At 38.6% G+C, this 17,697-nt stretch overlaps 1 protein-coding gene across 1 annotated transcript in view; it reads left to right on the top strand.

Moving 5' to 3' along the window:
• Positions 1 to 17,697, top strand: part of NELL2 (neural EGFL like 2) — a 152,252-nt gene that overhangs the window by 111,011 nt on the left and 23,544 nt on the right. The window contains exons 14-15 of the mRNA XM_027682182.1: positions 552 to 674; positions 3,156 to 3,251. Coding sequence (XP_027537983.1) covers positions 552 to 674; positions 3,156 to 3,251 — 219 coding nt within the window. The remainder of the gene's footprint in view (positions 1 to 551; positions 675 to 3,155; positions 3,252 to 17,697) is intronic.

Here is a 17,697-nt window from a genome sequence, read left to right on the forward strand (position 1 = left end):
GCTAAAAGTCCCTTGAAATGCAGGCAGACCTTTTTTTTTTTGGTTATTTATTTTATCTAAATAAAGTGCTGTGTATGGACTGAAGGGAGGAAAAACACAGGCTACACTTTGAAGACTTGCCTTCTGCTAACCTGTTCTTTTGCAGTTTGGAGCGTACATCTTGCACCATTAGTCAGCTTTCTGAAGGAAACCCTAAGAACCCTGCATAAGATAAACCGGCATGAATAAATTATACAGTAGAAATAGCATATGGATTTTCAGTATGCTAGCTGGCTTTTTGGCAAATGCTTACAAGAACACTGGAACCCCCATAGAAAGTGTAATGATGGTGACTCCCTGGTAATGAAAGTGGAATTATGCTGCAGTGCAGTTATCTCATACTGGTATGTGCTAAAAAGGGATACCCTGGCTATCCCATAGTTACATGTTCACATAACCATATTGTCAGTAACTACTACTGTGTTTATCTCTTTTTAACATGGAAACCTCTATGAAGCTTTTACTGTGTTTTTAAAAATTCAGGACCATCCCATTCTTGTTTCTTTTTTCAGAGCATGATGAATGTATAACAAACCAGCACAACTGTGATGAAAATGCGCTCTGTTTCAACACTGTGGGTGGGCACAACTGCGTCTGCAAGCCGGGTTACACGGGAAATGGTACCGTTTGCAAAGGTAGGCTGCTGGAAACCTGAGAGTTTGTCAGTCTTTAACTGGATGAGATGCTTTGTCATAGTTGATGCAATTCTGGTCACATGCCTTGAACAAGACAGAGAAAATCCCAAGCTAGACACTTAGGTCCTATACCTATAAGATCTTCACAGGTGGATATACACTGCATTTGGCAGAGTTTACAGTAATTTGAGGATGATAGTAGGCTATAAAATTTGAAGTAGTTATGTTTCATTTCTGTGTCAAGTTAACAGTTTCTATAGGTGCTACACCATTCAAGACAGTCCACAGTTATCAACAGTTACAGCTGTGAAAACATTGTCAGATCTATATTACCCATGTTTAATGACTTGCTATTTTGCTTGGATCAACTGAAAGTTGTTTGGTATGTTGTGTCTTTTTACTGTAAATGAGAAAAGCAGTAGACATGGACACACAAAGCCTTTACTACATGTGAGGTAGTATCATGTTTTCTACTATTCTCATTCACTTGTAAACATTAGAAGTTATACTTCTATTCTTAGAAAGATGCTTTCCCAGAGATACAATGCTGCTTTTATTTCTGCTGCATTTCAAATCAGAAGAAATGATACTTGGTAGTTGGGCCCAAACCCTTGGAAGTTCTCAGCCTCTGAGCATAGGATTTAGAGAATGCTTGAAAATAAAAGTAGTATAGCTGTAGAGGAATGGGCTCAGATGGGAGATGTGGGCCAGATGCAGCAATAGCATACCCAGTGTTCCATGAAGTTGTGCCTCAGTCATCTTGATCTCTTGATGTCAGAATCTAAGGGGCCAGAGTTAACACTGGAATGTCCTATAGATACGTTCTGCTGCTGTGTATTAGCAAACCTAAGCAACCTGGAATTTCTTTCATTGCTAAGTCTGATTAAGATCTTAGCACTAGTTATTCCTGAGTAACAGTACAATTTTGCTGTATATTCCAAAGACAAACGAGCTCTCTATAAAGCATGGAAGCCTGGTTCACTTCCAGTCAAACACATGGGTAGAGGGAGACATGTCAACAAATAAATCTTTTTATGCTGGACTCTCTCCTCTGGGGAATGAGAAGAAAGTCTTAGCCTGAGGAGGTTCAAGCTCAAAGCAACTCCTCTCAGAAGAGAGCTCTGTCTGCACACTCCTGTACTGTGCTTGGGAGTATTCCCCTTTTCTTCTACTGGAGGTGAGTCAGCTTACAAAAAGGTGATTGAGATTTCTTTGGATCAAAGAGAAGGCACATAACCCTATGGCACTGCATTTGGCTCTTCTGTCCCCTGAATAAGAGCTCTGACATTTCAGAGGGCACCTAGCCCCACAGTGAAAGAAAAGTACATCACCTCCCTCCCTCCCTCTCTCTGTCTTCAATACTGAGAAGGCAGTATGCAGGAGAAGGCTCTGAGCCTGTGTATCAAAATCTGAGAAATGTACTTCTCTACAGCCCTGACTTGGATGCCAGCATCCTTCAGAGAGACCTGGATACCCCCATGCCTTTGGCAGCTTTTCATGCACTGCACTGCCAGCAGTACTCCTGTGCACCATGTACTCCTGAGGTGTCTCACTCAGGCCAAAGGTCTCACCGCAAGGCTGCTGCCTCGAATCTGAGAGCTGGATAGCTCAAACTGGTAACAGTTTTATGTCAGATGAGCATCAGTGATGCTGTTACGCAGAGTAGCTGCAAACCGAAGCCTGGCATCTCCAGTGGCTAGTTACAAGTGGCTGGTTAAAAATGCCCCAAAGCAATCTTTGTGTTGGTGGCAACCTCCATCTGCCTAGTTTCACCAATGGTTTCTTATGACTGGAGCATTTCTGATTCCATACTGCAGATGCAACCGAGCAATTAACAGCTGCGGTGTTTTCAATCAGAGCTGGTTGCATTTCTGGTTCTGCAGAAGAGACTCTGAAGCATACACAACTGGACAATTCTGCACCAAATTATGTAAGCAGAGCTTCTCAGATTGCAGTGTGCCAAAGAGCAAATCCAGGGATTGACTTTAAGCTGTAAATGGTAAAAGTTTTGAAGTTCTTCAGAGTCCCTTGAAACAAAATTACTATTTTTATTTTTTCTATCAAATGGTTTAATAAAGGACTGAGGTAGCCAGACAGCTTAGTATTTAATTGTGCCTATTATGCTCAGGCCTTTATTTAGGCAGAAGAGAAGACAAGTACTGCTCTAGGAAGAGTCTGTTCCTAGGGAAGATGCTGCCTTTCACTGCTTCCCAGTGCATGTGAAGGAGCACATATGGGAGCTGTTGTCTTCAGATGATTTACTCTAATCTCCTTCTGTAGCTTGTCAGCCCATCTGGCCAGTGAGGCAGGGGGGCCATAAACCATCTCTTTGTGACCTCTATCCTTAGGAGAAGGCAGTCTCTGCCTTCAGTGACGCACAGACAGCATTCCAGCCAGCCAGCCAGCCAGCAGACCACGTCCACCTGTGTGATTGCTGAGTGTAGTTCTGTTACCCATATATTGTAATTTTGCATTTTGCAGCATTTTGCAAGGATGGATGTAGGAATGGAGGAGCTTGTATTGCTTCCAATGTGTGTGCCTGCCCACAAGGCTTCACTGGGCCCAGCTGTGAAACTGGTAAGATTATAACTTCATTTACAATGAAGCTAATCCAAGGAGGATGTTTGACATAATCCAAGAATAAAGGAGTATTAAAGTGTGTGCCCTGAAAAGAGGAAGCTGCAACTAAAATGTTACTCACTTTTCTTATATGCTTCCCAAGAGAATATATTACAGCAGCTCTAATTAGAAGCACATGGACTGCAAAAATTAGAACATAAATTAAGACATCTTGGGTTTTGATGTTTCATAATTAATAAGATTATGATAGACTTGCTTTTCACCTCAAATGGCCTTGAGTGTCTCGTATAAATAACAGATAATCTGACATGTAGAAATAAATTCCAATAACCGATAACTTCTGTGTTACTGGTTCAGTAAGCCACCTTCCCTTGCAACCTTATTTGAAGATTTGTGATTAACTCAGACTTTCTTTACTCGGTGTTAGGGGAGGTTTCAGTGTTCATACTGCTTTTACCTCCTTTTACAAGCATTCCTTTATCTTCCTGCTACCCCTGAGAATGGCACTAGCACCAGGCCTTTGTTTTAGAACTTTATTTTCTAAGTCTTAGATCTAACCAAATTATATTGCCCAGCAGAGTATGTAGAATGTTAATGCTTAGCATCTCAAGTGCTTGTAAATAATTTTTCAAAGTTCAAATGAATAGTTTCAGCACCTTTATTTATTGCTGCAGAATTTTTAAATGCATTCTAAGGATACATGCCTGCAGGAGGTAAAGGGAGAAAGCTTGCTTAGATTAATTGGCTTCAATATGCCTAATAAAAGGGCAGTCTGCCACCTGTGATTGACTACTGTTGCTGTTCTATATTGCCTTCAATAAATCTTCCAAACAATGGAAAGAAGGTAATTTTAGCAAGTATTGCTTTCATCTGACTTGTAAAGATATCCAATTTAATGAAAAACACAGACTGGTCTGAATTCTGTATTATCTGGTCCATTTGAGAGGTGAGAAATGTGTTTGTTTTCATTCTTCTGTATTTGAGCAGATATTACCACACTGCACAAGGCGGATGCCATGTGAAAAGCAGCATCCTGATTGCTCATGTATTTCTAGAAAATTTCAAAAGAGCAAGTTTTCAAGTATTGCTCAGTGTTTCATAGACTGCAAATAGCATGGTGCAGGTGTCTTAATCATAACACTGTTTCTGCTTGGAACAAATTCTACGCTAAGGTAATGCTCAAGTATTAAAACAGTTACTTTGGTGTAGTAATAGTTGTTTTATATGCTCCTTATTGCATATAAATATATAAATATATATAAATATATAATATATAAATATATATAAATATACATAACATATTGCATGTTCTCAACTAAATAAAACATGTATAGTTTCAAAGTTCATAATTGTCTTTTGCAGCTTTATACTCCTATCTGAAGTGTGTAGACTAGAAACATATTTGCTTTAGTCTCCTCGTAGAGTCACAATTAATAGCTGCTATCAAAGAGAGAGATCTTACTGGCTTTTCTGAAATGCCCCTGGAAGTCCTATTTCTGCTCCCTTCTTTAGAGGACAACCCAAGGACACTCTGTCCCTAGTTCAGAAAGTTCAGGTACCTTAAACTAACTTAAGTTAGATTAACTGCATTCAGTCCCAAATGTCCTTCAGAAGCATCGGAACTGCTGGCCTAGCTACCCACCCTTCCTGCCCTTCAGGAAACATATAGGGTGGCAGGCAGAGTCTTGGACCACATCTGATGTCTTTCTGAATACCTGATCTCAATATTTAACATAAGGTTAGTATGGTAGTAACCTGATATCACATAGCTAGTGATACTATTGTTGTGATTTGGAGCCAATTTGCCATCCCCAAACCAGTTTCATAGGTCAGCTTTGTAAGGAGAAGCCCCCCGTCCTGTTTAACCTCCTTTGGACATTTTATTTTTTCCTACTGTAGAAATAAGTAATGCTAGAGGTCAGCCACAAGGGTACACATCACTTCATTTGGATACTAATGTGCGGAATAGGATTGTAATCTACTTGCACGTGGCTTTGAAACACACAGTTTGAAATACTGTCAAAATGGCAAATGGAAGAGCTATCCAGTCAATAAAAAGGAAAAGCTGACATGTTCTGCAACTGGGCTGTCAGGAAAATGATGCTGTATACAGCCATAAAAGAAAAGTGGAGCTTCAAACAGTACATATTCACTAGAAGTGAATGCAGAAGAGTTTCCTGAAGGTACTTCTCATTAGGCTTGAAGTGATTCAAGGTGTTCATACTACAAATAATTTATGCTGGAAGTTTCCCTTTGAACAGTCTCTATATCTACAAAGGTGATGAATCTTTTCTAGGCAGACATCTTCCATTGCGATCACATACAGAGGAAGAGGGGGATTGATGTAAAGATGCCAAATCCATTTTAAAACGCATATTACTTATTTCTGTTTATGCTACACATATTTAAAAACTGCTTATTGAAGAATCCTGGCATTTTTAACTTAAAACATACAGTTATGTAGACATTGTCAGCAGCTGCTGAACCTATGAATTAATTAACAGGAGGTTGAATCCACACCCCAGCAATAACCTAGAAAATGTAATCACCAGTTCTCACTGTTTCTGTCTGTAAAAGGTAGTTTAATAATTCTGTTTAAATAATTTCTCAGAATCGTAAAAACGATTAGGTTGGAAGTGACCTCTGGAGATCATCTTGTCTAATCCGCTGCTCAGAGCAGGGTGAAATAGAGCTGGTTTCTCAGGACTGTGCCCAGTTGGATTTGGAATGTTTTCAAGGTTGGAGACTCCACAAGCTCTCTGGGCAACCAATTCTGGTGTTCAATCACCCTCAAAGTAAAAAAAAATAATTCTTTTCATTACGTTCAAATGAAATTTCCCATGCCCCTACTCCCTTTCCTGGACATGACTGAGAGTGTCTAGCTTCCCCCAACACTGTCAGGTATTTATACTCATTGATAAGTTCCCCCTCAGCCTTTTCATTTCCAGGCTGAACATCTCAGCTCTATTAGCCTCTCCTTATCTGACAAATTCTTTGGTCCATTAATCATCTTCAGAGCACTGCGCTGGATTTGCTTCACATCTCTCTTGATACTGGGGAATACAATGCAAGATCTAGCACTCCAGATAGGATCCCAACAGCATAAAATAGAGGGACATGATCACTTCCCTTGACCTGCTGGCAATATGGTTCCTAATGCAACCCAGGAAGCTGTTGACCGCTTTTGCTATGCTGCCTTATATTCATTGTGATGTCCACCAGGATCTCCAGACCGTTTTCAGTAAAGTTGCTTTTCAACTGCCCAGTCCCCAACCTGTACTGGTACCTGGGGTTGTTTCTTAATAGCTTTAGGACTTTGTATTTCCCTCTGAACTTGATGACATTCCCAGTCGCCCATTTCTCCAGCCTGCTGAGGACCCTCTGAATGTCAGCACAACTACCTGGTGTAGCAACCCCTCCTCCAAATTTTGTTTAATTGAAAATGTGCTGAGTTGCATTCTGCCTTATTGTCCAGATGTTGAACAGTGCTGGCCCAGTATCCAGTAGTTACCTGGGTGTAATTTACATTGCTAAATGACTAGCGGGCAACTGGGTATTGTATGGTTGATCAGAGCTCTCTGACTCCAGGCATTCAGCAGGTTTTCAATCCACCTCACTGTCTATTTATTTAGCCTGCACTTACAAGCTTGTCTGAGGATTTTACGAGAGCATCAAAAACCTTGCTAAGATAAACAATGTTCACTGCTCTTCTCCCATTCACCAACCTAGTCATCTTACTTTAGAGGGCTATCAGGTTGGTCAGGCATGCTTTCTTCTTCATAAATCATTGCTGACTGTTCCAAATCACCTCCTTGTTCTTAATATGTTTGGAGGATACCATCAGCTTCTGAGCAGTGGAGGTGAGGCTGACTAATCCACAGTTCCCTGGATCCTTGCCTTTCTCAAAGATGGGAGCGAAATTTGCTTTCTCCCATTTCTCAGGAGCTTTTCAGTCACCATGACCCTTCAAAGACAGTTGAAATTGGCCTTGCAGTGACATCAGCCACCTCCCTCAGCGCTCCTGGGTGCATCCAATCAGGTTTGATTGACCTGTGCTTTTGTTTAGCTATTGATCCTCCTCCAACAAGGGTAGATTTTTCTTGCTTCAGACTTAGACACTAATCTTGGGACCAGGGACACCTGAAGGCAAAGTTAACCCATAAAGACGAAGGCAAAGAAGGCATTGAGTATCTCACTGTTTTCTGTGTCCTTCCCAAAACCCATCCTTGCATACTCAATCAGTGTCTATATTTCTCCCAAAGCCTGAGAAGGACAATGCTGTCCATGCTTAGGTTCTGTCTATGGAGCCTAAATTCAACGCAGCTTTTGCAAAGCGAAGTGAAGCCCTGTGTAGGTAAGGATGGTTTTGTAAAATTTTTTGCTTTCAGAATGGTGCTTCTGGGATGGCAGTAGGAGCCACATCTCTGTCAGAAACCTAAGGAGAATCAACTGTTACTGCTAATCAGGTATTTCAGTGAGAAGATGTATTCATTGTGCAGTGTCTCACAGTTAACAGAGCTGTTACAACACCTTCCAATGATCTGTTGGGAGCCTTTTAGATTAATCATGACCTGTGCCATGTGGAAATGGACCAGTGGAATGAGGCAACAAATGGAAGAATCATGTGCAGATATAACAACCTCCACCACCTTTTTTTTAAAATTGGTATTAAGCCATAATAATGAGACCAAAAGTCATTAAGTCATAAAAATGAGTGGAGGAATTTCTTTGTCTCTTCCCAAAGGATATGGATTGAGGCATTATTAGTGTTGAGGATGCATCATTGGCTTAGGGAGGTGGAGTTTATATGTTAAAAGATTTTGAAGTCTTAAAAAGCACAGTAGTACCCTGTAGAGCAGCCTTCTACAGTGTAGAGATGAGACCACCAAGCAAATCTAAATATATTTGTGCCTGTTAAACTTCTTCAAAACACCTGATTTAATACATTCTTGTTTGATTGCAAAATTATGAATTCTTCAATTGACATTTTTAAATGCTGTGTAAAATTATTTGAAAAGTGTTATATTTTAGAATTCAGAACAGGATTACTTTGTTAGACTTGGTTGCTGTTACTGCAATTCCCCCTTTAATTTGGTCATAGAGCTTTAAGAAAGGATTTGTTCTCCTGGTCTATATGTATATCTGCTAGTCTACATATACAAGATTACAGCATTTTTGCTGCTTGTCAGCTTCATTTTTTGAGTTTCCACACCCGTTTTGTGCTTTGACCATTCCCCTGGACAGTTTTTAATTTACAGATTCTACATTAGTTCAGCCATACATTATTACTAACAGTTGGCTTATTTAAATGTGTAACTGAATTTATGAAAAAAAATGGTTAGCATTGGATATGTCAGGTGACCCTCTCTTACCTGATCCTATACCAGAAATAGCCAAATCCAAGGAATATATATTATTTGTCTCTTTCCTGCATTTTTTCCCCTTTTTCTTTTCCATGTGTGGAAAGCTATCCCTTCACAGGGAAAGAAAAAAAAATTGATATTGCTAAAACAAATTCTGCAACTTTGTACTTAGCATTTGTAGTGCAAAATACTGAAATACAACTCAGACAAGGGATTTGGATAAATAATTGTTATAGACCAGATCTCATCAGAGTTTTCTACTACTTTCTACATAAGCTAAATAATTAACATGCATGACTATTGCTCTTTTTAACAAATCCAAATTAACTTTTTCAGATGCACTGACCATAATAATAGCAGACTTCAGATTATTATAGACTATTATTATTCCTATTCCAAAGAAAGCTTGTGAAAATATTTTAATTATGATTCCCCAGTTTTTAGGAAAAGTATTTTACTAGTATTTTAATAGAAGGCTTTATCAAAGTAACCAGAAAGCTTGTTAACGTTGCTGATTTTGTAAAAATGAAGAGCATCAGAAGAGAACTATTTGATCCCTTGTGTTCAGTTAAAACAACCACAATCATCTTGTGGCCAGGTTGGCTCTGAAGCTGAAGCTGTGACACAAGTGGCATTTGAAGCCCGTAGAGTATTGGACCAATGCTTTAAGAACTGAAATTGCTTTTGGCAGAACTCTTTAAGAATTCTTGGCCACAGTCAAATGAAGACTCTCCGTAAGCTATGAGAGTATCACAGTCAAAATTTTCTGAGCAGCTCAGGGATCTCCCATTTGCTCAGTTTTATTGTTACAATGAAGAATTAAATTACTGATAGCCAGGTTGGGATTTATAACAGTAATACCAAAAGGCTCAAATTTGTGGTACAAATATGCAAGGTCCTTCACAAAGCCAGAATAAGAGGTGTGCCCTTCATAGTCTAACAGGAGAAGCTGGTTTTATGCTGGTATAAATGAGTATAACACACAAACTCCTTGAGCAGAAAGCATATTAGGATTAATATTTTTTTTCTCTGAAATCCTTAAGGCATTGCTGGGGTTTTTAGTGAAGGAGGAAACAAAAGAAGGGAGGAAGAGGAAAGTGGAAAGAACATGAAGGCAGCACAGGCATGAACTGTCCAGAGCAAAAGCTGTAGGAAGAAGGGGTGCCTCCCCTAGTTCATTAGTTTTCATAGTCCACTTGACTTGTTAGGATCTTGGTGTCCTGAGTATTCAGGCTTCTGTTTTTGGGGAGGCTCCCAAGTTTGAGGCTTAGAAGTTAGAGGATATTTTTGTCAGGGGATGCTTTATTTACGTTAAAGGACTGACTTCAGTACACAGAAAAAAAGGAAGTTGAGTTAGTCTATAGAATCTGGATAAAATTTTGCAAAGAAAGATTTCTTAGGAGTGATTTGCAGCATAAAACATTTTAATAGATCCCAGTGTGCAGTAGGAATTCATCATATTCTGAAAGTCAGGTCTTTGGAGTCTGGCATTTCAAGAACAAAAATTTTCAAAGCTTGTAAGCTATTATAAACTTTCCACTTGGTGCAGGCAAAAAAACCCAAACCAAACCAAACCAAAATTGCCTAGGGCAAAGTCCAAAGAAGCTAAATTGTGCTTTGGAAGCAGTTGAGATACAGCTTGGGTGCTGAGCTGTATGCTGCTATTGCCCTGTACCAGTGCTGAAACCGTGGTGTCAGGTCTGCGTAACCCAGAGCCCCAGCTGTGGGAAAAGGTGAGCAAGGAGAGATGCTGGAACTGATGTGCCCAGCTCATTACTGGGCTTTGCTACCAGAACAGTGGGGAATCACTACCGTTTTTCCTCCCTGAGTCCTTCCAAGTGCTCTCCATTTCTTTGGCAAGTCTTCTGGGTTCCTGCCCTGTTGAAATTTGGATATGTGGTGTGTTGAGTTCAGAAGATTGGCCTTTCCAGCCATATCTTGAATGTAAGTGGTGACTGTCAGTATCCTGTTTAAAAAGGTTTAACTTAAGATTTTTCACAGTAAATATCTATATCTAACTGTACTTTCTGTTCTTGGGAGCTGAATCTCTGAAATGAAAACACTTCTGAATTACTGCACGCACCTGCATTTAATTAATATCTTCTGTGGTCCCCCTTTCAGCAGAAAGAGACAGGACCCAGCTGCTAAAAATAACGTAATGGTTTTGCTGAGGATGCTGAAACATCTCTCTTTATCACTTGCATCTTTGCTGTATAAAGTCATTACTCAGTCTGCATTAGGATCTTGCCCTTCTCAAAGATGGTTATTTTGTATGTCAATTACAGATTTCAGAGAGAAGAACAGTTTTTGAGCCACCCTTGGGTTATTGAGGTAATGCACATAACTAGTGTGTTTAGTGATGCCTGTAGGAAAAGCAGGTAGTAGAACCATGGGCAAACTTATGGGAAGAATCCGATAACATCAACTTCTATGTCTTCTTTAAATATAACAGCTAGTTCTAATATGTCACTATGATAAATTTCAAATAAGTTGATACAGAACCCTAATAACAAATTTTGAATACATAATTTGTGTTTTGCAGTCCTATCACTGAACTACAGTTATGCAATGTGAAACGTGCATCTTCACAGAGAATATTTTTTGGTGACTTCAGGAGAGATTAGCAGGATATGACTTTATGAGTTATTTCCTTACAAAGCCATACCAGTGTATCAGTTATCTGACTGGCAACATTTCTGCTTCTCTTGTGGTTGCAAAACTTTTTAATGCTTTCAGAATATAAAGTGACTTTTGAGATTTGAGCAAATACCAGTAAGGAGTAGGCTAAAATCAACACAGTAATTTCCATTCATAAGTTGGAATTTTTTATTTTTTTTTTTGCTTGCACAATTTCAAATAAATAATTTTTGAAAACAGTAATTCCAGGAATTTGGACTTCCACACTCTTTACATGCTTCTGGTTAATATAGTTTCCTGATGCGTAGGCCACAATATATTGTATCTACTCCTGACAGGTGATTAATAGGGAGAAATAGCCTCACTGGTAGAGGGTCAAACAGGCCTAATTTGTACTCTCAAATCTGAAATTCCTAGAAAGTTTCTGAAAAATCTTGTTTGTCTGCTTTAGAGCAGAAACTGCAAATTAACTTTTGCTTCTTGTGTTTTTGTTCCTGCACTCCTGTTGGAAGCCTTACATAAATCATGAGGTTAGGTACCATCATCTTCACAGCTTCTGTTGATAAGCTTTCTAGTAGTTACCGTGCAGTAACTTTTCCCCCTTCTTAAATACATTATCCCAGAGGCACTGTCACTGTTGTTGGTGGGCTCGGCTTTGGCCAGCAGCAGGTCCATCTTGGAGCCAGCTGGCACTGGCTCTGTCAGAAGTGGGGGAAGCTCTGGCTGCTTCTCACAGAAGCTTCCCCTCAATACAACATCTCTGTCCCCTTTGTGTTGCCTAAGAATTCTCTATTCATTTGTATAAAGGGCATAAAGTGGCTAAAGCTCATTTGTCCTCCCCCAGCTCAAAAGAATTTGGAAGATCCTTTACAGAGAGAGCAAGAAACTCCAGCACAGTGTTTCAGTTTCAGAGTGCTGGAACTTTTCTCCAAAAACCTCTGCATGAGGGTTTTTTCCCCCCCTCAGGGAAAAATTTAACAGATTTTAAAGTTTTTAGTCAGAAGTAAGCATAGAAACCTTGAGTGCTGATGTTTACAGTCCAAGAATGAGCTTAGATTCTGAAAGGACTGTTGCTGAGAAGAGATATAATACTGCATATCCTACAATAGCAATAAAAAAATCTAGCTAATAGTTATTGTCATTTGAATTGTTATTATAATTAATAATTTCAGCAAACTTCAGCTAACTGTGTTCCAGTAAAAGTCTTCATATTTACTATTACAAGGAAGTTCAAAACAAAAAGAAAACATGATTGGCAGTCTAAGAAACTGTAGTAGAGTGGTGTTCAGCTAACCCCTGGAGAAAAAGCCCTTCATGCAAGGAATGCTCTACTTTAGCAATGCTCCAAGTGCTAATTCAGGCTGCAGAAAAATAGACGTGCAGCCAATGGATTGGTTGCAAACTTGATGTACATGGTATAGATAAGCTGTTTGTAAGTGAGATTCTGAAATTCATGATGCTGGTGTACAAACCAGCTTCCTGTTCTTCTCTTTCTCCAAATATTTTCTCTAAGAATGTATAATATGAATATAATTACATGTGCTGGTGCTATATCCAACTATACCTAGCTGGTGTGTCAACAGCACCGCTAAGCTTGGTGTCATCTGCAAATTTGCAGAGGGTGCACTCAGTCCCTTCATCTATGTCATTAATGAAGACATTAAATAACACTGGTCCCAATATGAACAATTGCTGTCACTGTGTCCTTGTGACTTCTACGATCTGCCTGTGCTACCAAATAAAGCAGGTGGGGTAGAAAGGACAAGGGGTGCAGCATCTATCTCTACAGCTCATTGTTCTTCCTCTCATCTCTTCCAGAAACATGTTGGCCTCTTTTGTAGTTCCAGTTTCCCAATCTGTTACTGTTCCTTGATCCTTGGCATCAGCACATGTGGTATTTACCAAATCAGCACTGTTACTTAATTTTTTTCACCCAGAGTGGTTCATGTGCAAAAAAAAAGATGGTAGAAGCACTTTTTCCTCATTTTACAGATGTGGAAATCAAGCCAGATGAGGAAGTCTAGGTAGGTGGCATAGTTGCATAAAAAGGTAGTAGCAAAAGTCCAGATAAGACATGGGTCATCTCATTTCTGCCCCCCTTGCTACTCTGTTCAAAGATGTCAACAGCTGAGAGAAGACATGGTGGGGTTTATAGCATATTTTCTGGGAGTGGGAAGTACAAATAATTTGTGAAACCTAAAAAAACCCTTTGACTTTCAAAAAGGACATATTCTAAAATGACTATCTCATTATATAGGAGAAAAAGGTTTAAATGTTTGTGAGAGTAAACAAATGAGATCTGCAGCAAGCAAAGAGGAAAGCCAGGGTTCTGCAGATGAGATGCTTTTTGCTTGGCTGCAGTGTTTTAAAGGGAGGTCACCCTTCCCATTACCACCTGAATTTTTCTTAGATATGAAAAACAAGCTCAAAAATGAGCAGTGAAACAAGGGCTGGTGACTTTAGAAGCTTGGAATGCTTACTTGCTTTACTTTGCTTTACATTTTTACTTATAATAATTCACGAAGTAAATATTTGATAGAATTTAAGCAAAAAACGCCCATATTGAGTTTAATGTGTGTTCTCAATTTAGGCATGAACCCTACTTAGCTCATCCTTTCTGTTTTATAGCTTAAGATGCTTTGCTGCTTCATCCTTCTGTGTCTTTTTCTCCCTTTATTTTCCTTGCCTGACACAGTTTTTTGGGTGCATATAATTCCTTTCCTCCTTCAGAGTTGTCAGTTTTAAATAACAAAAGATTTTTTCTTTGCTGAAGAGTCACATACTAGTACTTATCTTTTTCTCTTTATATCTTTATTTAGTTTGTTGCAACATTACAATCCTATATGTAGCAGCTTAAAAGAAAAAAAAAAGAAACCAGGGAAGAAAGAACTCTACAAAAAAGCTTTGAGGAGATGGGATTTTCTTGTTATGCACTGAAAACATTTAAAAGCATCCACTTGTTAGTGGATATTTACTATGGGGAAAAAAGTTCTTTATTAAACATGAAAACTAAAATTTCATCTACATTCTTAAAATACAGTCAGCTATAAATAGAATGTGAATAGTGCAGCTTGGCAGCATTATAATAGAATTTTCTTCTGTTATATAAGGGAGATAGGAATGACCTTCATCCCTCACTGTAAGCTATCTCATGAATTATGAGCCATTCAATTATTAGTGAAATTAAAATCTACAATACTGCCAGTCATTGCCCTGTATCCCCTTGGAGTCCTTCCTTTTGCTCTCAACATGAGGGAGTTTGCAGTTTCTGCAGATATATGCCAATGATATGGTTATAGCCCAAGCAAAGGAATAGTGTGGGTTTTTTTCCTTTTTTGTGCTTCAGCAATTTTGTACAATCTCTACATGATTTGGTATTCAGGAGTTGCAATGCAAATTACGGTATATGGACTAAGAGTCATGGTAAGAAGCCATGGGTAGGAAAATGTAGGTAAGAATGTTTTAAACTTCAGCACATGTAAAGTATGTACAATACCCTGGACTATAGCAGGAGACCAAGTTCAAATCAGGTTGTCAAAACAATTCCTAGCCAAAACTTTGTTTTAGTTGCTTTGTTGGCTCTTTTGTTTGTTTTCCCTAAATTGCCTTTGAATTAAGTACTTGGAATTTTACTGTAATTTTTAACAAACTGTTCCGAAACAACCTTTGCAAAGCTGAGAACATGCTGTTTGCATCATTGGTTCATATGTGTGTAAACATCGTAACTCATGGTTATGGCTGACTTAACTCCTCACTTGAGGAAACCCAAGATCTTTCATCATTACACTATGCAAGTAAAGCCTTCCTTCACACCCATTGGAAAAGAGGTAATATCTGGCCAAACTAACTCTTCTCTTTTCAGACAAATAGTTCTCTTTTGTTTAGAAGCCAACTATTCTTGCCCATCTTTAGCAGCTAGCACTAGTGTGCTAGTCCTATTTCTAGTGTACAAATGCAGCTAATAACTTTCAGATGCTAGGAAGTATCTAAAATGGGTATTGTCAGAGTATTTGAAGGTATAAAAGTGCTTTTGCTATCTTGAAGAAGATAAGTACTTTTCCTTTTCAAGGTAGGGCAAAAGAGGAAGCAGAAGCAATTGTTACAGTTGAGATGCTGTACTGAGAATGGTGAACAAAGTGAAACAAAATCACCTCTTTGTCAACAGCTAGAAACAGGGGCCCAATACCTCTCAATTAGTCTTTCTAATGAGAATTGACACAATCAGTGTCACGCAATGTGGCTGAAAAATATATTATTTTTATTTTACAGTCTTAATGGATGCACCTAGTTCATCATGGCTAATTAGTTGTTCTGAATTTCAGTTGTTATGAATACCAATTCCTGTGATGATATTGGATGTGTAATGAAAGACTGCCATAGTTTCAATTATTGGTGTGGTCTGTGATTGATCAATTTTTGACAGCAAAGAATTGTTAACTGCATGGTGAACAGTCAGTGGAAAATTCCCTTTCATAATGTTTCTATCTAATTTTGGTGCCACCACTGCCACACATGAAATACCAACACAATTGAATTTATTTTTGCTGGCATTTAGCAGGACCTATAGGGGTGTGCAGAAATCAATGGGGGATCAGGAGTCTGGAAAATTGCATACTTGAAGAATTAATGAACTGTAATTCCATATTACATCCTCAATCACATTTTGCTTCCTTTTCATTAATGTAACTAAATTAGTTTTTCATGGACAGAGTACTTTAAAAAATGCAATCATGGTCTTGCTAGGATTTTTGAAAAAAATGAGGAAAGAAAAAAAAAGACCTGTTATAACAGTAGTTATTTTTTCCATGCAACATGAGAGTTGGAAATTTTTTGTGAAGAATTATCATCTACAGCACTGACTCAACCTGTTGAAGCAATTTTTTAGATGACATTTATAGCTTCAGCTGTAGTTTCCTGCCCTTGGACCAGATTGTGGTTTTCAGGTGACTTAGCCAGAAGTTTTACTAGATCTGGGAGGTGTCAAGAAGCAGCAACTCTAAAGACATTGCAAATGCATTTTTTTCCAAGGCGGGCCTAATTCATTATTCAGGGGAGCAGGAAGAAGAAGGGCCATAGTCTTTGCTTGTCTCTGAAGGCTGTATCTGAGATAACTGATGTCTCTAGTGCTGTGTAGAGAAAGCTCTTTTGCTTGTGGAACTATGTTATGGTATGATAAAATTGTGGGTGACTTCTCTCTTTGCTGTGCTCCACAGGCCAGCTGTAATCTTGCCTTTCATGATTTAAACTTGTAACTGAATAAAAATTTGGTATGACATTGCAGTTAAAATCAAGGATGTTTTATAATTTAATGAGGGCTTTGAAGTGAGAACCCATACAGTGAAAAACATGTCCTAGTAATCAAAATATGATATTGTATCTTTAAAGAGTTACTGGAAGCTGAACAAATCAGAGTGAGATTGTGAACCAAATCAGGGTCTTTTTGACCAAGGAAGGAAGTTCTTTTTGTAGTCAGCAGCAGTGTTAGAAAAAAAGAAGCTGATCAAACGTTACAAAATAGATTTAAAAATCATCCCAAGCAACTTTGGTTTTCTGAATTATGTCAGTATTCTCAGGTTCTACATTCTTGGGGTTTTTATTCCTCTGTGTGATATTTATGTGCATGTGGTATATGGGAATGTAGTGGGATGGAAATCCCAAAAGCTGATATTTTGTTTTAACAACAAAATAGCTCCAGTATATTGAAATAGTTTCAAGCTCTTGTATTTCTTCTCTGGGACCTATTTCTTGCATGAGATCTCAAATCAAAGGTCTGATAGAACAGGAGGGTCTTCTCAAGTATCATCATGTGAGAAATCTCTTGTCACATGAAAACCAACACAACCACTTTTCAGTTCTTAAGTGCAAGAGATGTGACTCTAGAACTTGCAGTAGAGATAATGAACCCTTTTCAAAGCTATTCCAGAAAACTGAGTTACAATAGCAAATACTTTGTACAGTACAGTGATCTGTCATTTTGTCCTACTGAATAAGACCTTTTCCTCCTTCCGTCCGTATTTACTAAAATTAGATAACCCAGACATCCTCTTAATCCTACTGGGTACTCTGTTAACTGAGCTAAGTCTGAATAGTTGAAACATGGTCTTTTATATCCAAGTCAGACATAATATCCTTGAAAATGTGTTGACATGTGCAAAGACGTATCAGAGTCTGACTGTTCCAAATGTACCCATAAAAAAAAAAAGAAGATTTATCTTTTTAAACAGCTTCATAGTCTCCTAAGCCATTTATTCAGTTATCTGTTTCTGAAATTATTTTTCTTTCAGTTATTTTCACTTTATTTATGCTGACTATGGGGGCTGGGATGTGGGTGTCCCTGGATGTTAGCATTAGGCTGCAAAGGCTGTTGCCTTTGAAATGAGATCTCAAATTTAGCCTGAGTCAGTAGTGAATGAACATTAAGGAAGATGTTGATTGCTTATTAA

Source organism: Neopelma chrysocephalum, unplaced genomic scaffold, assembly GCF_003984885.1.
Source record: "Neopelma chrysocephalum unplaced genomic scaffold, ASM398488v2 Primary Assembly neopelma1_62, whole genome shotgun sequence".
Classification (NCBI taxonomy): Eukaryota; Metazoa; Chordata; class Aves; order Passeriformes; family Pipridae; genus Neopelma; species Neopelma chrysocephalum.